Here is a 17,821-nt window from a genome sequence, read left to right as displayed (position 1 = left end):
TCAGTATACGGATAGGGGTAGAGTTCTTGGGAAAGGTTAGTGAAGATTTTTTTTACAATTTGAATTAAATTTCTTAACAAAGATTTTGTTAGGTTTTCTTAATTCTTCTCTGGGCTCTTTAAATATTATTACTGTAAACACAAAGAATATGGTACTCTTTCAACAGTTAAGACTGTGTTTTGATGAAATTCCATTTATTCATTCACTGATATATTTACATTCTGACAGTTTTTGTATTCAAGCAGCAAATAGTTTACAGACTAGAGAATCAAGAATTTAGGATTTATCTCCTCAACAAATTGCACTTTGTCTCAGAGAGGAGGGAATGGTCCAAGGGATGGGGTGCTAGACTGGGCCTCAGGAGACCTGGGTTCAATTCCTCAATCAGCCATAAATTTCCTGTAGATTCTGGATAAATCAGGTAATCTGTAAATGGGGAAATTCTTCCCAACGTCACGTAGGTCCCATGAGAATACAATCTATTAATAACCATGAGGCGGTCAGGTATTAGGGGTAGAGATCACATAAATAGCCAAATAACTGTCTCTAAATAGAGGAACATAGGGAAGATAAAGAAAGTTCTTGGCCCACTGAGTTACTTAGTGAAAGGACAGAAGTGTGTAAGAATAAAGCACTAAAGGTAGGCCAAGGATTCTGTGTTTTTGGTGGAGCTTTTAATCTCAGAAACTCCCTAGTCAATTTTCTCAAGATTTTCAGAATGGATAGAAATTGCCAATGAGACATAATCCCCCATAATTACTAGCATTTGGGGTTTTGCTTTTGACTTGCAAATAACCCTAAAATAACCCTCTAAAATGACACCATTGTTGCAACATTAACTATAGTCAGGCTTCACTTCTATATAATAACTTTTTATTGCATTTTTCTTTTCATTGTCCCAAAAGATAACCTGTGGTCCCTAGTTACTTATTTTCATTGTTTCCTATGAATGGCATTGATTACAAACACTGATTTTTTTTTTGTCCCAGAAAAATAATTGTTATGAGTTCCATTTCAACATGAATCATTTGTCATAAATGCATGCTGAGGAACCCACTTTCCCAAATTATTTTGCTGTTGTTGTTGATACTGTTTTAATAGATGTAGGTTTATTATAACTTCTTGCCTACCATGAATTACACCTACCAACATACTGGGAAGTTCTCAGTCTCATGGATACCAAAAGGCTGAACATGAGGCACCAGAAAAATCTTTTTTTCAAACTCTGCTGGAAATGGTTTAATCTTTTAATCCCCCTGTTAAAGACACCTTGTATTTTTTATTGTCTGTTAAGAATCCTAAAGAATGGGAATATAAGGGGATTGACTTTTATTAGTCCTTCCTTCTTTTTGTCTTTCTATCACCAAAGATGCTTTCCTTCTCTGGTACATGTGTAGAACGTTCTTGGTGGCTTAAAGATGAATTGACAAGCTTTAACCTGCCTGTGTCTTCCTTCTAACCACTAATCACTTTACTAACACCTATATCAGTGCAAGGATCTTCATTCCTTGCAGCATATGGCATTATATATTAGTAATGTCATCAGAGTTTTCAGGTAAAAACAGAGACATGAACTGGTGTTGTAGCATGTCTGCATAGAAGGAAATTATCTTTATCTGTTTTATTTTGAAATTTACATATTTATGAAATTTATTTACATCTGTGTCCTGTTAATGAACTGCGATCTTAAACACTTTTTTCAAATTGATTTATTTTTAAAATATTCTATTAACTTTTAACCATTTTGGTCTCAATCTATGTGATATGGGTACCACAAAATTAAAGTATAGGCCATCATAGGTTATCACTTGAAAGTAAAAATGGGATCACAAGAATTAGAAAACTCTGAAACACTTCTGACCAATCAGAGCAAAGGAGACATCAACATTCTAATAACAGCTTTTTCCAAAAGAGTTGTTATCTTGTGCTGTGTAATATTGTTATATTGTGTATATGTTTACTTATTAAAGAATTGTGTAGTACCTTGAAAATGAGGGCAAGGAGCTTATGCTTGATGAGGAAAGACCGGAAACCAGCAAAGGGTAAAGAGAACATGAGCAGAATCACAGGAATAGGAGATTATTTTAGCTGCATCATGAGGGATATAGTAAACAAGAGAGAGATGATTTCCAGTCCAAAGTGACACACAGAGGACCAGACAGTATTTAGGGAATTTGATTACAGCAGTAATAGTATGGAGTATAAAATGTTTTTTTTTCCCTCTTTCCTTTTTAGAGCAAATGCTTATTGTTAAATTAGAACAGTGGCCCTAGTGCTAATCTCATTTACACCTATGTAACTCAAGAGTCCCTCTAGAAGTTTTACGCCATTATACCACATTCTATTCTCACTTACACTGGCTTTAAACAGTTTTATAAAGAATTACTCCTGAGAAGAGAATCAGGCCCAACTTACTTAATTGGGTTTCAGTACCTTCCAATATATTTTTAAGGACTCCTCTGACTGTCCCTGTCTAACTCTCTAAAATGATCTCATTCAGTGCCCAAAGAGTGTACGAGATCCCTCTATAACACCAGACAGAGAGTAAATACAGTGTATAGTCGAAGTTTATAAATATATGTTATTTCTTTCAAATAACATTAATGAGTATTTTTAAAAGCCCCCTCATGGGGGTGAGAGAAAAAAACTGTTACAGCTGACTGTACTGTAAGTTTGACTTGAATGGGTTGACTAGTTTCATCAGAAGCAGTTTGCATAGTTTCACAAATCCTAAAATTCAAGGGTGTTAGTTTAAAACAAGCTTCATTTTCCTGTATTCTAATCTTATTCTAAACTCCTAGGCATGGATAGAGGTTGCATCATTTCACATGAGTTAATGCAATTTTTGTTTCTGTAGTATGTAGCTGATTTACTAGGGCAAGAAGTGGGACTCAAAAAAATGTGGGTTTTTACTTCAGAGACTGAGGGTGTGTGTGTGCATGTAGATAGATAGATATAAACTAATTATGATTAATATATTCGTACGCATATTTCAAAAAAGTAAATATAGAGAGCAGTGGAGAAAAAGTGAGATGGAAGGGGACTGTGTCTGTGGGGAAACTGAGTGCTTTCTCACCAGAGGAACCAGTGTAGATGATAAGATTTTGGCACCTCATAAGCCAGCTCCACACAAACTCCCTATCTGCAGTTGCAGTGCTGGATATTATGGGAAGCATTTGATGAATATTTTGAAAAATGGAAACACCAGCCATTTTTTCTTCCTGGATGGGATTGTGGGAAGGGGAAATGCAGCCAGAGTAGAAGTAATTCTCACCCTAAGGCTGTAATAGCAGCGATGCTGCAGAATGGTGAGGTGTATGTGTATGTGGTGGGTTTTTTTGGGTGGGGTGGGGGGATTCCGTTGCCTGGCATAATTGTTAGAATCGGGTGGGGGAAAGAGAGAGAAATGAAAAGTTAGTCTCTATTAGGTAGAATAGGCCTTCTGTGACAGTGAGGCAGTCAATTGGTTAATTTTCTCCTTTGCTTCCTGATATGGGAGCATCCTGACCTCTTTTTCTACAATGGCTTTGTGGGTGGGAGAGAGCGCTTTATGTTTCCCTTAGAGAAAATTAGAAGAAATTCAGTACTGAGCAATGAAAATAATCAGAGGTCTCGAAGGATCAACTTACCATAAGGGAAGAGGCTAAAAGAGCTGTTTGTGTCAGGGGATGTCTCTTACTTTGTGTTTGTCCACTCTTCAGTATAGAGAGGCCCTGATTGTAAGAAATTAGTGCCCAAACCCCCTTCATGCCGCATGAATGAAAAGTTGCTCTACACCTGACATACCTAACACAAACCCACAAAAGCAAGGAAATGAAAAGTCATGGTATCTAACATGATATACCTTTTACTCCTCCATCCAAAGATGCACATGTGACCACTACAACAACCAGCATATAGACAACATATTTCTACCTTAACGCTGCCCCAGTGGGGATGGCATCCTGGCAGCATGCCCTTACCCAAACTGCCCACCAGCATCAACAGCCAGATTTCTCCCAAACTAGCTGTTCTGCACTGCTCTGCTCTACACTGTAATTCATACTTGGGGAATTGGCTACTGGAAGGCTGGCTCAGCATGATGCAAACCTTTGTTTTCCTCAGCTAAATATGAACCAATAGTTATAACATAAAATCCTAAGATTTTTTTCTTTTTATTCATTAACAAAATAATTCCATAACCCAAGAGACCCAACCAAACTCTCAAAATGAACAATGTTTTCAAGTTCTAAAGTGTGTAGCTTTTAATCTAGAAGGGCCCAAAGCAATCATGATACTCAAAATGTGAATTTTTGTGGGGAGGGAAAGAAATTTTTAGTTGCTTAGAAGTCAGAAACTAATTAGCTGATTTTCTTGAAGCTCCTTGGAAAGCTGAAGCTTTGCCCAGAGATTATGTGCTGAAAATTTGGAATAGATATACATGGATTTTCATATAAAACAAAGAGCGTGAAAGAACATTAATTGCAAAACTGATCACAAGCTTGACTTTGGTGGCACAAAGGCACCACCACAATATGTATACCTTGGTTTATCAAAAACTAAGGAGATGGGAGAGATAACAGTTTACAAATATTTGAAGAGTATAAAACACCAAGGATGGAGAAGATTTATTTATTTATTTTATTGTAGCATACATGTATATAACTAGGAGTGACGGGAAACTGAGCGGGGAAGAATTTCTGTTGAGTATCAGGAAAATCTGTCTGACTGTGAGATTTGTTAGCTGTGCAATAGTATCCCAGTGGATTTTGTGGAAGACTCATCACCTGCGATTCTTACAATCAGACTGAACAAAACACAGCTCCAGAAAATGTCCAATGGGTAACCATCTTGCATTTGCAGGAAAATGGCCTCAATGACTTTATACTGTTCTGCCATCACTTTTATGATTCTGCTTCTCCAGTGCAGTATTAACACATGTGCACCTAAAGAAGAAGTCATTTCAGTGGGGCATTGACATTGTGTTTACAAGAATTTCACCTTCAAGAAGTCAACAGGTCTATGGTCTGCTCAGATTAGACATCCCTCCCTCCTTGGCTGACAGAAGCCAAGGACAGGACTTGGCACACCTTCCTTGATGGTCCAAGGCCCAAGGAGTGGACTGGAAACTCCCTGTTGACCTGGATCAGAAAGATTGATGAGTACCCTAGGAATCCACTTCTCACTGGGACATAGAAGGTCGTGATTCAACTTGAAATTTGGCTTGCAAACTGGAGAAGGAAAGAACTGAATAGAAAGCCTGGAGCAATGCTCCTTCCAGGAGAGGCATATTATTCACCAATACATGCTCCTAGTCATATATTCAAAATTTCCTAGGCTCTGATGCCTGTGCTTCACAGCCCTGCTTCCTTTGGGAGCTTCTGAGGCACTACGTGGTTATTTCTTCCTCCCTGATTTCATCAAGAGTTTCTTTGAGGGGAGTGATCAAAAAATGGTCTTCACCGCCTCGCCTGTAAGAGGCAAAAAAGGAAGAATACTTGCTCTCAACTGCAGCAACCTCCTACATCAACCTATTCACCTGTCCCCCTGAAGATTCTAATAGGATTGGGCATGGACAGAATGAGGACAGGCCCCACTAAAGAATGGGAATGAAAGTTTGAGCCTTTGCCATCTCCTCAGCCCCCACTGACCCCAAAACTGCAATGTTTAGATTTAGAAGGTGACTTGGTAGGATGGGGTTTGTGTGACATTCTCTGGGGTTTATTTGTGGTGGCTAAAATATATAAATGTTAGTCCTAGCCTATCAAACTTTCTGGATCTTTGGCTGATGTTTACAGTCCCACTAGGTCCCTGAATTTTCCCTCATTTTCCCCACAATTCTGCCAGCATAACAATCAAGTAATTTAGTTAATACTATCAAATCCATCAGAGGAAAGGTACATTCTAAATACGTCAAGCTATTATATTCTATCCAAAAGATTGGGTTTGTTGCAGATTTATTTGGCTTTTTTACTATTATTTGCATAGGCTGGGTGAACCTTTTTGGTTTTAGAATCTGTTCATTGATGGACATTCGCTAGAACTTGTCCTGTAATTTGTATTTACAGACTATTTTGAGGGCACACCAATGTTGAAGTATTCAATAATGCTACTAAAATTAAGGTTCAGCTGAGTTTCCTTTAGAAAACTCAATTTCTGGGGTTAAATATGTCCAGTGTTTCAAATCCCATCAAGCTGAAAACAGGTATTTAAATTGTCGGGTGGTTTTTTTTGTGTGTGTGTGTGTTTAGCATAATTACAGCAGTCAAAGTATTTGAAGCAGCAACAGCAGGACTTGCTTAGTGCTGTAGCTCTGATGACAAGTCTGGGCAAAGAACTGCAAAGCTTTAGAATAAAACTAGCATTTCCCCTTTTTTTTAGTTTCCCTCTGCCCCCATTTCCCATATTTTTAAAAAAGTGTTTCCCCAACTGTCATAAATATAAAGCGAAGGGTAAACACCTTTAAATCCCTCCTGGCCAGAGGAAAAACCCTTTCACCTGTAAAGGGTTAAGAAGCTAAGATAACCTCGCTGGCACCTGACCAAAATGACCAGTGAGGAGACAAGATACTTTTAAAGCTGGAGGGGTAGGAAGCAAAGGGTTCTCTCTGTCTGTATGTTGCTTTTGCCAGGACCAGAGCAGGAATGCAGGTCAGAACTCCTGTAAAGAGTTAATAAGCAATCTAGTTAGATATGCGTTAGATTCTGTTTTGTTTAAATGGCTGATAAAATAAGTTGTGCTGAATGGAATGTATATTCCTGTTTTTTTGTCTTTTTGTAACTTAAGGTTTTACCTAGAGGGATTCTCTATGTTTTGAATCTAATTACCCTGCAAGGTATTTACCATCCTGATTTTACAGAGGTGATTCTTTTTACTTTTTCTTCTATTAAAATTCTTCTTTTCAGAAACTGATTGCTTTTTCATTGTTCTTAAGATCCAAGGGTTTGGGTCTGTGTTCACCTATGCAAATTGGTGAGGATTTTTATCAAGGCTTCCCCAGGAAAGGGGGTGTAGGGCTTGGGGGGATTTTGGCGGGAAAGACGTTTCCAAGTGGGCTCTTTCCCTGTTATTTTTGTTAGGTGCTTGGTGGTGGCAGCAATAAAGTCCATGGACAAAAGGTAAAATAGTTTGTACCTTGGGGAAGTTTTAACCTAAGCTGGTAAAAATAAGTTTAGGGGGTTTTTCATGCAGGTCCCCATATCTGTACCCTAGAGTTCAGAGTGGGGAAGGAACCTTGACACCAACAAAGGCATCTTTTTTTACAGTAGTGCTAAAAATAGATCCAGTGTTACAGCTTTACTAGCCACTAGCCAATAATATTGGTTCAGATGAGTCATAAAGTTAAATAATGATTTTAAAGTATTTTGGAATATTGTTGATGCCTCTGGCATCCTGTTGGTGTTTAAAGTGAAAGCAGTTAGGACACACACTCTTTACAACTTTTTTACAGAGAACCCTTAAGATCTCTTAAGTGAATATGATGTATTCAGACGAGGATTTCTCCACCGCAAATATATCTGACAGGAAAAAATATTTCTGAGAGGAAAAAGATTTTTTTTCTTTTACTTTCTTGGTCTTCTCCGGCACTAACTCGAATGCCTTTAACTCATATTGAAGGAGAGTCAGAAAGTCTGTACCTCCATTGTGCTTCAGTCTAACCTCCAAAAGGCCTGATGCCCTGATTTTTGCAAACACCTGTGATCTGATTTTTCAGAAGTACATAGCACCCATCAATCTCAGTGAGGTCAATGAGAGCTGAAGTTGCCCTGTACCTTGGAAAATCAGGTTATTAATGCAGTGACTTCATTGACTTCAAGTGGACTACTCACTGAAGTGTAGTTACTCAAGTACTTTCAGAAGCAGACTTTAGATTAGTTTTTTTTTATTCTCTCTCACTTAAGGCTCCGTGAACCTTGAAGGGATTGGTTTATGAAGAGGGTCTTGCACTAAACTATGCACTGTGGCTGGATTTAGACTCAAGCCAGCTACTGCAGCCTCACTTTGAGGTTGTAGTTTAATCATTTCAAACCTCTAAGCATAATCCCTCATAGTGGGCCATTCCACTGTCCCCTTACAAGGTCCCCTCTCTACCATACCAGCCTGCTCCCTCCCTGCCCACTTTTATCTCAGATCTCTGGAGAGAGGGATTGTGTAGCTAGTTGGAGGGAAGACGAGAGCTGTCGATGTAGAGGAGGGAAGGGGGAGATGGGTGCAAGGGAGGATGTTTACTGGCTTCTGATCTGTTAAACAAACTCAGCTCATGTTTGCAACCATTCTCAAGCAGAGGCTGAGATATGCTTCTAACCCGAAGCCTGATTTGAGAATATTTTGCATAGCTTTGGTTTTAAGCCTTTTTTTGTTGTTGTTCACTCCTTTTAATTCTTTCTGTTACAATCTTGACTGTCTCAAAGCTTACAAATAATGGACCAAATTCAACCCTCACTATAAGTGCTTCAACCTTACTAAAGATAGTGGAGTTTGGCTTCCTGACAGTTAAGGTGGAATTTTGGCCAATGTTCACAGTTCTTCTGTCTTTTAAAAACTCTCACTTAATTCCCAGATTCCTGCTGAAAACCTTTTACCAAATTCTTTCCAGTTCTCCTGTCTTTGAAAACTTTCACTTAATTCCCGGATTATTGCTGAAAACTTTACCAAATTCTTTCCTATCACAAACCTGTAGAGAAGGCTTGTTGGTACTGTGTATAAAGATGAGAAATCAAAATTCCTGTGTACGAATTCTGACTATATAAAGGGTGTAAATACTAAGGATGGAAGCTAGTATGGGTAGTACAGAGGGGGTGTAATCAAGAGCAATGGGATACAATTGAAAAAGGGAACATTTAGGCTGCCGTTGGGATGTGTTAGGCTTTGGAATAGTCTCTGTAGGGAAGGGTTGCAGCTCCCTTACTTACCATCATGTGAGCCTTTACAAACTGGATAGTACAAAACACTTGAAAATGTACTGTAAGGAATAATCATGCATTGACAAGGATGCAATGCAGGAGATAATAGACATTTTCCTTTTCTAACTTCTATGATTAGAAAGATAAATATGACACAGAGCTGACACACACACAATCTGGTGCTTACCTGATATTTCATGTTTACACTACAGTGCTTTAGAATTCCTCTTAATTGCTCCCCAGAGTCAGTGTTTGTTCATTTAATCTCCACCTCGTCTTTTGAGCACCAAAGTGCACAAGATCCGAATGGTACTGAATAAAGCTAGCTCCTGCACACGTTGGGTTCTGCAACATATTCTTTTGTCAGTAATGCCACTGGGGTGCTTAATCCGTAACTGGGCAATTTGCTAATTGTATTGTGTTCAGGATTTGTATTAGTTGTTTCCTTTTCTGCAGCGTCGGGAGTATAAAAAGCAAAGAATTAGACAAGCAGTTATATTAGGCAACTTGGATGCAGAAGGTATTTTTTGTTACTGTGGCAGCTAGAGCTCAATCAATGTAGGTGGCAGAGCTAATGGTACCTGAGCCTCCCCCCACTCTCTCCTTTGCCTCCATTTCCTACAGGTTGCCAAGATTTTCAAAATGAGAAAGTGGGACACTAAGGTTTTGGTGGGAATGGGGAAGATTCACAGGGAAGTTTATCCCCTTTCAGGATAAAAACCAGGGCATGTTACAGTAAAGGGTGTAGTGGAGAGAAATATGATCTCCTTTCTCTGCATCTGCTTGATTGTTTTTTTCCCCAGTCATGGCCTCTTGTCTCTCTCTCCACCCCCACCCCATCTAGCTTTTTGCCTCCTATCTCCCCTACGCTCCCTCGTATACTCACCCAGATGTGTTCATTTTCCTACCCCACTCGTTCACCCACACTCACACCATCACTCATTAATGCATCCCATTCGCGCCCCTCACGCTCCATTCAGCCACAGTGAACTTTACCAACCTGGCCTGTTATCCTCCTGGCTCAAAATCACCCGCACTATAGCTCCTTAGCTCCTTCCCTCCACCCCAACCCTCTTGCATTCAGAAATCACCTCCCACTAGCACCTCTTAGGCTCAAACCTCAGCACCATCTTAGCTCAAAAACTTCCCCTTTCCAGACTAAGAACTGGGGTAGCTCAGATGTCCAACTCTAATCCCTTCCCCAGACTCTTAACCTTCCACCTCCAGCCCTATTTCTCTTATCTGAGGCTGAGAACCCTTCCCTCTGCTCCTGACTCCTATTTCCCATGGCTCAAACTCCACCTTTCAGACCCCTCTCTCCCTCACCACCCAGTTTCCTCTGCCCAGGCAGAACTTACACACACCACCCTGCTGGATCTGGAGAAGGAAGGAACTGTAACTGTGACGAGTAGAGAGTCCCATACCTTGCCTCCGTGGGACTAATCTTAACGACTCCTGCAAAACTCTCAATTTCCTGGTGTGACTGCTCCCTCTGCTGCTTTGTGGTGCTGGAGCAGCTTTAGGAGGTCTTTCTCTACCAGAGCTACTCCAGTGATCGCAAATTGTATTGCATCTGCAGTACTTCAGTCAGCTTTGAGACTCTGTCATCCACAGCATAGGTACTATGCAGTATCTATGGCATAGCTGACAACTGATACCTTTCTGGTAGAGTGTAATTTCATCAGTTCCTAATACCCATCAGCTGCCCTGTTGTACTTGTAGATAAACTTTTTGTTTGAGCAGGAATTTTTTGGTAAATATGAACACTGCAGCTCAGCCTGTTTCTCATGTTTGTACCATTACTTAGCGTTTTAAACCAAACGTTTCTTTTTCCTGTACTTGGTAGCACTTTCTTTTAAAAAAAAAAATCTTTTGTTGTACACAATTTTGCAGTACAGATGGCAGTAAATAATAAAACAAACTATTCAAATGTGCTATAACAATAATGAGCCACAAATCACATGTTTTCATCATGCCAGCTAAAGGCAAAGACATTTTTTTGAAAGGAGAAAGTGTAATTCCACGTAAATCACTGAAATGTTTTTTTAAAAAAAGGTCTGTACTTCTGGGTCAAATAGGCTGATTAAGTCCGCATCATAGTATATGCTGACAATGGTAATCTGTAAAAGACCCACTTTCAGGATTGGTTTGTGCATGAGGTAGTGGAATAGAACTCAGGAAGTTTGAGTGCAGTCCTCTGCCAAAGATTGCCTGGATGACCTTAGGCAGATCACGTAAGGTCTGATTTTTTCATATACTCAGAGAACCCATAACACACATTGAACGGCAATTCAGGCCCTTAATCCCTCCATGTCTCGGTTCCCATCTGTAAAAATGGTGAGAATAGTATAAATTCACACTTACTTGGGACGTGCTGACATACTACAGTGATGGCAGCTATAGAGATACCTAGATAGGTGACTGATATTACATTTATTTCTATCTTCATAGAATCATAGAATATCAGGGTTGGAAGGGACCTCAGGAGGTCATCTAGTCTAACCCCCTGGCTCAAAGCAGGACCAATCCCCAATTTTTACCCCATATCCCTAAGTGGCCCCCTCAAGGATAGAACTCACAACCCTGGGTTTAAGCAGGCCAAAGCTCAAACCACTGAGCTATCCCTCTCTTCCAACATAGTGGTCTCAAAAAGTTTAAAGGGCAAAAAAAAAAAGTTTATAAGAACAATGACACCTCAAGTTTTATTTTTATTTGAAGAATATTGAACTTTGCCCACCCATTTACTCTTCAGTTTCATGTGCTCGTTTTGTAATAGATTTGTTTCTTGTAAACCAAGTCAGGCATAAATTTCTTTAAATATGGAAGTACAATCATTTTCTTAACCAGGATACACATCCTAGTGACATTTAACGAAACACATTTATAATTTATACACTTATAGCTATAATGTGAATTGTCATGAAACCTGAATAGAATTTCAAATCTTATAAAATGGCTATTATTAGAAAATGTGTCCAACCTTGAATAAGGAATAACAGATCTGGCATCTACAAAAATCAACATCAGGAAAAGATTCTTAAAGAATAAAGCCTCCTTCTTAAGCAGAGAAAGTGAAGGGAGAAAAAAAATCTATAAAATACCAAACAAAAGCTAATCTGAATACCTTGCATGTAATTCATTGTGAGATGAGTGGTATAATTATCCTCATTTTACAGGTGGAGAACGGAGGCACAGAGAATTAAGGTCAAAAGTATCCACTAATTTTGGATGCCCGATTTGAGATGCCTAGGACCTGATTTTCCAGAGTACTTAGTATTTAGTACTTTATATATCCAGTCATAGCTTCTATTGACTTCAATTGCAGTAATGAGTGCTCAGCACTTCTGCAAATTGAGCCCCAGTGTCTCAAGTTGGGCACCCATAAAATGAGTACACAATTAGTGACCACCTGTGAAAAGTTTGGTGTAAGTGACTTTTCTAGTATCACATAAGAACTCTACAGCAAAGGCAGGGATAAAATCTAGTTCTCCGGAGTAGCATTCATTTGCCTTAGTCATGAGACCATCCTTCCTCTTCCTGAAATCCCCTGCCTCATTCACGGCACACCTTCCAACTTTTGCAATGAGTGAAGCTGGGGTCTTACAGACAGGACTCTCCATCAGTACACAACCCTGTTTCATCCCCAGAGCAGATCTGTCCTGTGCACTGGATGAACCAGGGGTTCTGTGGAAAAAAATAATATGTGATAATATAATTAAAGAGTGTATCATAATTCATCTGCACAAGGCGACTGCATTAGGTTGCACTGACAACCTGAATTCTGACATTTCCTAGTTTTTGACTGCTTGACTTTGCAATCTCAATAATGTTCTTAACATAGTTTTGTTTTGTTGTGTGTGTGTGTGTGTATGGGTATAATTTAGTATGTTATTTTCACACAAAATGCTGTTTAAGGCATTCCTCACACTGTTGCCTAGCATGTTACTCAGCGAGGCTCCAATTCAATAAAGCACTTAAGTGCAGACTGAAATCCCATTAAAGCATGTGTTTTGCTGATTTGGGGTCCCAGGTACTCCCACCAATGGCAATGAGGCTATTTGCAGAATAAGGTACTACTCAAGGGTAGCAGAATCCAACCCACAGTGAATATTTTAAAGAGAACAACTGCAATAAGAACAATACAATAGAAAGAGCTCTCAAATAGTCTTTTTATTTTAAAAAAGTTAAACTATACAAGTTAGCTTCACATTAACCTTACGCACTGGCAAAATCAAATTCAATTTGTTCAAAATATATTTTGCTCATACAAGAGCCCACTTACTTTTCTGTTTTATGTTCAAACCTCTTCCCCCTTTTTGGGGAATAATGGGAAAAAAAAAAAAAAGAACAGAACAAGCACTGACATACCAATTTAGGCCTCAGTCCTGCAGTTTGCTACTTTTGGGCAGGCGGCTGAACCCTCACACAGAACCCCAGTGGGCTACTTTTTGCAGCACTAATTCCAGCTCAGATTTCTGATAGGAAGTCCACAGGAATTGTCACTTGGAGAGTTACTGCTCCCAGCCCAACCTCCAAAGTTTTATGGTAGCCGAGCTTCATATATCTCCAGCAGAAGGGCATCCACATGGGATGGGGAGAGCATGTGAAAGAGGCAGAGTTTTGCCTCTTTTCCCACTCTTGGTTTCACCATGTCTTCTCCCGTTCCTCTCACAGAAGCAGAGAAGAGACTATGGTGAAATCCTTTCCCTGCTGAACTCAATGGGAGTTTTGCCGTTGACTTCAATGGACAATATTTCACCCCTAAAGTTCCAAATACCAAAAAATAAAAATAAAAAAATTAAAAAATGTTATGCTGTCTTAAAACAAATGGTTGTCCACATGTCATTACACATCATGGATGTAATATGTATTTGGTTCAAATCATCTAGCAGTGTGTGTGCTTTCCAAAATGTTTTTCATTTAAAACATTTACATTTTGTACCTTTGAAATTATGCTTATTGGAAAACAGTGAGTTATTTATCCTGGCAACAAGTACAATTAAAAGACGGAATTTTGTCAATTTCCGATAGCTACATAAAATTTATTTTCACTGTTTCATGTTTATTATTGAACACTGTTCATACAATAACACTGACTAGTTTTTACAATTAAAGACAGTGTACTTCAGCAATTCCAAGAATACTTTTGTACCTATTATTTTAATTCCTTCAGTGGAAGACGTGGGTAAATCCCCCAACTGCTTTGAAATTCTTAACCTATAGGTACAGTCTTCAAGATGTGGGCTTTTTCTATTTCCATACCATAGTAAGGATTTTGTATAGAAGACAAATAAATACATGGCATATGCTACGTATGCCACTGACTTGCTCTGCTCATTTTTATGGTGATATCTTGAATATGCGTTTAATTAAGTGTCACCTTTGTCACCTTTCTGGCTTGTCCTCGTCCGTCCCTCCACGAACGCAAGTTGACGCCACACCATTCCGTTTTGTTCTGAGCATATACTTTAAATTTGTGGCCAAAGAGTTTTGTTAAGGGATCAGCCCCATGCATTTCAGTCTCCCCAGTGGTCGCTTGTGGTTTCTAGGGATCCAGTCATTGATGTGTGTTGTCCACCTATTGTCTTTCCTGCAGACTACATGACCCGTCCATCTTCGCTTTGCGTCTTACATTGCCTGCACTACATCGGTCACCTCTGTACACCTGCTGGTTGCCTCATTTGGTATATGATCACGGAGCGATAGCTTGCACATTCACCTTGCTATTGCTCTCTGGGTGACAGTGAACTTTACTTCCTCTGCTTTCGTCATTGACCAGCTTTCCGCTCCATATATCATTGCTGGCAGAACAATGCAGTTAAATAGTTTTTTTCTTTTTCTTCATGGGCAGTTCATCATCCATTAGAGACATCTTTATTTTGTTTAAACTTGCCTACTCTGCCTTTCTCCTCCTACTGCATTCCCCTTTGAATGAATTGTCTCTGTTCAGCTGCTGACCCAGATAAATATATTTGTGGACCTCCTCGATTACTTTCCCATTTACAGTGATGATTCCTGCTGCACAATGCTCATTCCGCATCCACTTTGTCTTCGACGTATTCACTTCCAACCCGATATCATGCAAAAGTGTTTGCAGTTGCTGCAATTTGTTCTCCAATTCTGCTGTGCCCTATGCCAATATTACACAGTCATCAGCGAAGAGAAGATGCATTAACTGTTCTCCATCAATTCTGATTCCTTCTTCCCAGTTCAATTTCTTGAACAGCAACTCCAGTACTGCTGCGAACAGTTTCGGTGAGATTGTGTCGCCTTGTCTGACTCCTCTACGTATAGTAATAATGCAGGGGACCTTGAATAATATTATCTCTGTTGAACAACTGCAGTTAATTTCTTCCAGCTGGTCAATGTACTTCAGGTCGATTCCGATTTTGTTGAGTGCTTTGAGTACAGTGTTAATCTGCATCGAGTCGAATGTCTTTTTGTTCTGACAAATGCAATGCACAATGGTACTTTGTATTCCTTGCATTTTTCCATGAGGTGCTGAACCGAGTGATCAATTGTCAAATACCGAGATTGGAAACCAGCTTGTTCTCTGCTCTCAGACATTTCAATATCCTTCTTAATCCGATTGAGTATGATGCGGGTGAAGACTTTATGCACTTGTGAGAGGAGTATGATCGGATGGTAGTTGCTCAATTCTTCTGGGTCACCTTTCTTCATCAAGAGTATTGTTTTCGATATCTGCCGTGCATCTGGAACATGGTTGCTACTGATGTAGATGGCGAACCATAGTGCCAATGCTTTGAAGAGACTATCTTCCCCTGCTTTGAGATATTCTGGCCAAATTAAGTGTATTAAGCTAAAATGTAGATGGAACACCAGTGTCATCATTTAAATGCAATGTACTGGAACATCATAGAATGTCTCGTTGTTGCGGTTCAATACAAGACAGGACACGGCTTTAGGCAAGCAAGCAGGCTGGTTTGCTGACGGGATTGCCCCTGTCAGCCTTTCCACCTCTCTCTTATTTCTCTCTCCCCTGCGCATTACATACTCCAACCGCAAAAGGCATCAACAAAGGAAATAATATGACTTTGATTAATATTCTTATTTACCAGCCTCTATCTACTACAATCCTTGTTCTCAGGCCTTGAGCCCAGTCCAAGGAAGCTTCCCACGGTTCATGTCCTTTGAGCGACGTCCCATGGTCCATGTCCTTGGACGGAGCAGTGTGTGCACCGCTCCTACACAACAGTCAGGGTGTGCCCTGAATGTTTCCAGGTGCATAAACTCTACATGAACCCTTCATCTCTTGATCATCATTTTTCTTATTTTATGTATTATTTTTTGAGCTTCTAAAAACACAGTAGGTGCCTTGCAAGTGAAAATATGGCCTCTTCCCTGAAGAGCTTACAAACTAAGCTGAAAGTGACACAACCTGACAGGGACATGAAAAAGACAGAGGTGTAGGAATGGAAGATGAAGGAGAAGGTGACAATAATTCCCAGATAACTTGGTTAAGGTGAAATGAAAGCATATATGAACTTTCAAGAATATTAAGTTTTAAAAAATCTCAACATTAGAAATCCAGATAATACAGTTAAACTTGTTCTTCTCAAAAAAGCCCCAAAATTACTACTATGTCTCTGCCCATTAGAGATGACACCCTCATTCTGAATAATTAATGGACAGCCTTAAATTATACCATAAATAGGACAAAAGCGAAAATAAATAAATGCACTTTTCAATTCTAAGGTTCCTTCATAAAAATGACTACTGGGTATAGATGACCCATTCATATCACATTTGCTAAACACCACAAAAACATCTCACAGTCATCATTTGCAATCTGATATTGCACCTCAGTTTCACTCTCTCTCACTCACACACACACACACAGTATGTAATTTATGAGAGCCATAACATATCTTTATTAATCATGAACATTAACCAGCAAGCATGATGAGCGTTAAGACTGCGTATTAGTTGTTCAGGTAACCGTTAGAGATATGGTATGTGAGCAGCGGGTATGAAATGTAGCTGTGCTTGTGAAGGAGAACTGATGAATGGAGAGCAGATGAAGTGCTGACTTTAACTGCTTATTTCATTTGTTTCTTACCATTCACCTTAACTCAAAATTAGTTATAAAAATCAATTAGGAATATTTGCTCTGTGTGTGTCTGTGTATCTTATATAGTGTTGCCAAGATTTTCAAAGTGTTTCTTCCTGTTTTCAATTACCAGCAGCATGTACAAGTTACTTAGCTCATTTAGAAGTCCAAGTGCCCGATTACACACACAAATCAGGTACTTAGAAGTCTAAATGGCCTAAAATGCTCTGACAGAGCTGGTTTCAAAGCCCATTAAATCAGTGGAAAGACACCCACTAACTTCAGTGGGAGTTGGATCAGGTCTCCAGTTAATGTCAATGTGATAGGGTGGACTAGACCCTGAGGCCCCCTCCCTGCTGGAGGTCTCGTGACCCTGCCACACCCTGCCTCAGAAAAGGGCAATGGAGCAAGTGATCCACTAGTTGGTAGCAGGCCAACAGCAGCAGGTGGCCGCGATGCAGCAGCAGCAACTACTAAAGGGAGCAGCCAATCAGGCCCCAGCAGGTTCAGATAAAAGGAGCTGCAGGGCCAAAGTGAGATCAGTCTGCTGGCAGGGACTTGGGGAGCAAGAGCTGCTCTTGGATGGCTGAAAGAGCTAAAAGGGCTGGATAGATCAGTCTGCTGGTAGGGACTGGGGGGTGAGGAAAGAGCTTCTGCCTGGCTCCTGGGACTCAACTAAGATGGGCTACAGGGAGTGGCCCATGGAAATTTAGAGCAGGAGAGGGGAATTAGAACTGTGCCATCCCAGGGAAAGGGGCTGCACTGGGACTGACTCATCGGAGAGCTGTGGTCAGCGAACTGAGTCCAAAAGTGGTGGCTTAGCAGGAAGGCTGGAGTCATCAAGGACTCAAGTAGAGGTAAGGCATCC

The 17,821-nt window shown here is 39.9% G+C and overlaps 1 protein-coding gene across 2 annotated transcripts in view; it reads left to right on the top strand.

The window, feature by feature from the left end:
• Positions 1-17,821, top strand: part of NALCN (sodium leak channel, non-selective) — a 345,519-nt gene that overhangs the window by 137,889 nt on the left and 189,809 nt on the right. The window contains exon 12 of one of the 2 annotated variants that reach the window (XM_073348928.1): positions 6,766-6,840. The exons of the other annotated variant lie outside the window; for it this stretch is intronic. Within the exon in view, the coding sequence (XP_073205029.1) occupies positions 6,766-6,840 (75 nt within the window). The remainder of the gene's footprint in view (positions 1-6,765; positions 6,841-17,821) is intronic. 2 annotated transcript variants of the gene reach the window in all.

Source organism: Lepidochelys kempii, chromosome 1 (assembly GCF_965140265.1).
Source record: "Lepidochelys kempii isolate rLepKem1 chromosome 1, rLepKem1.hap2, whole genome shotgun sequence".
NCBI lineage: Eukaryota > Metazoa > Chordata > Testudines > Cheloniidae > Lepidochelys > Lepidochelys kempii.
Note: the sequence above shows the minus strand (reverse complement) of the source record. Positions and strands in the feature narration are given on the sequence as shown.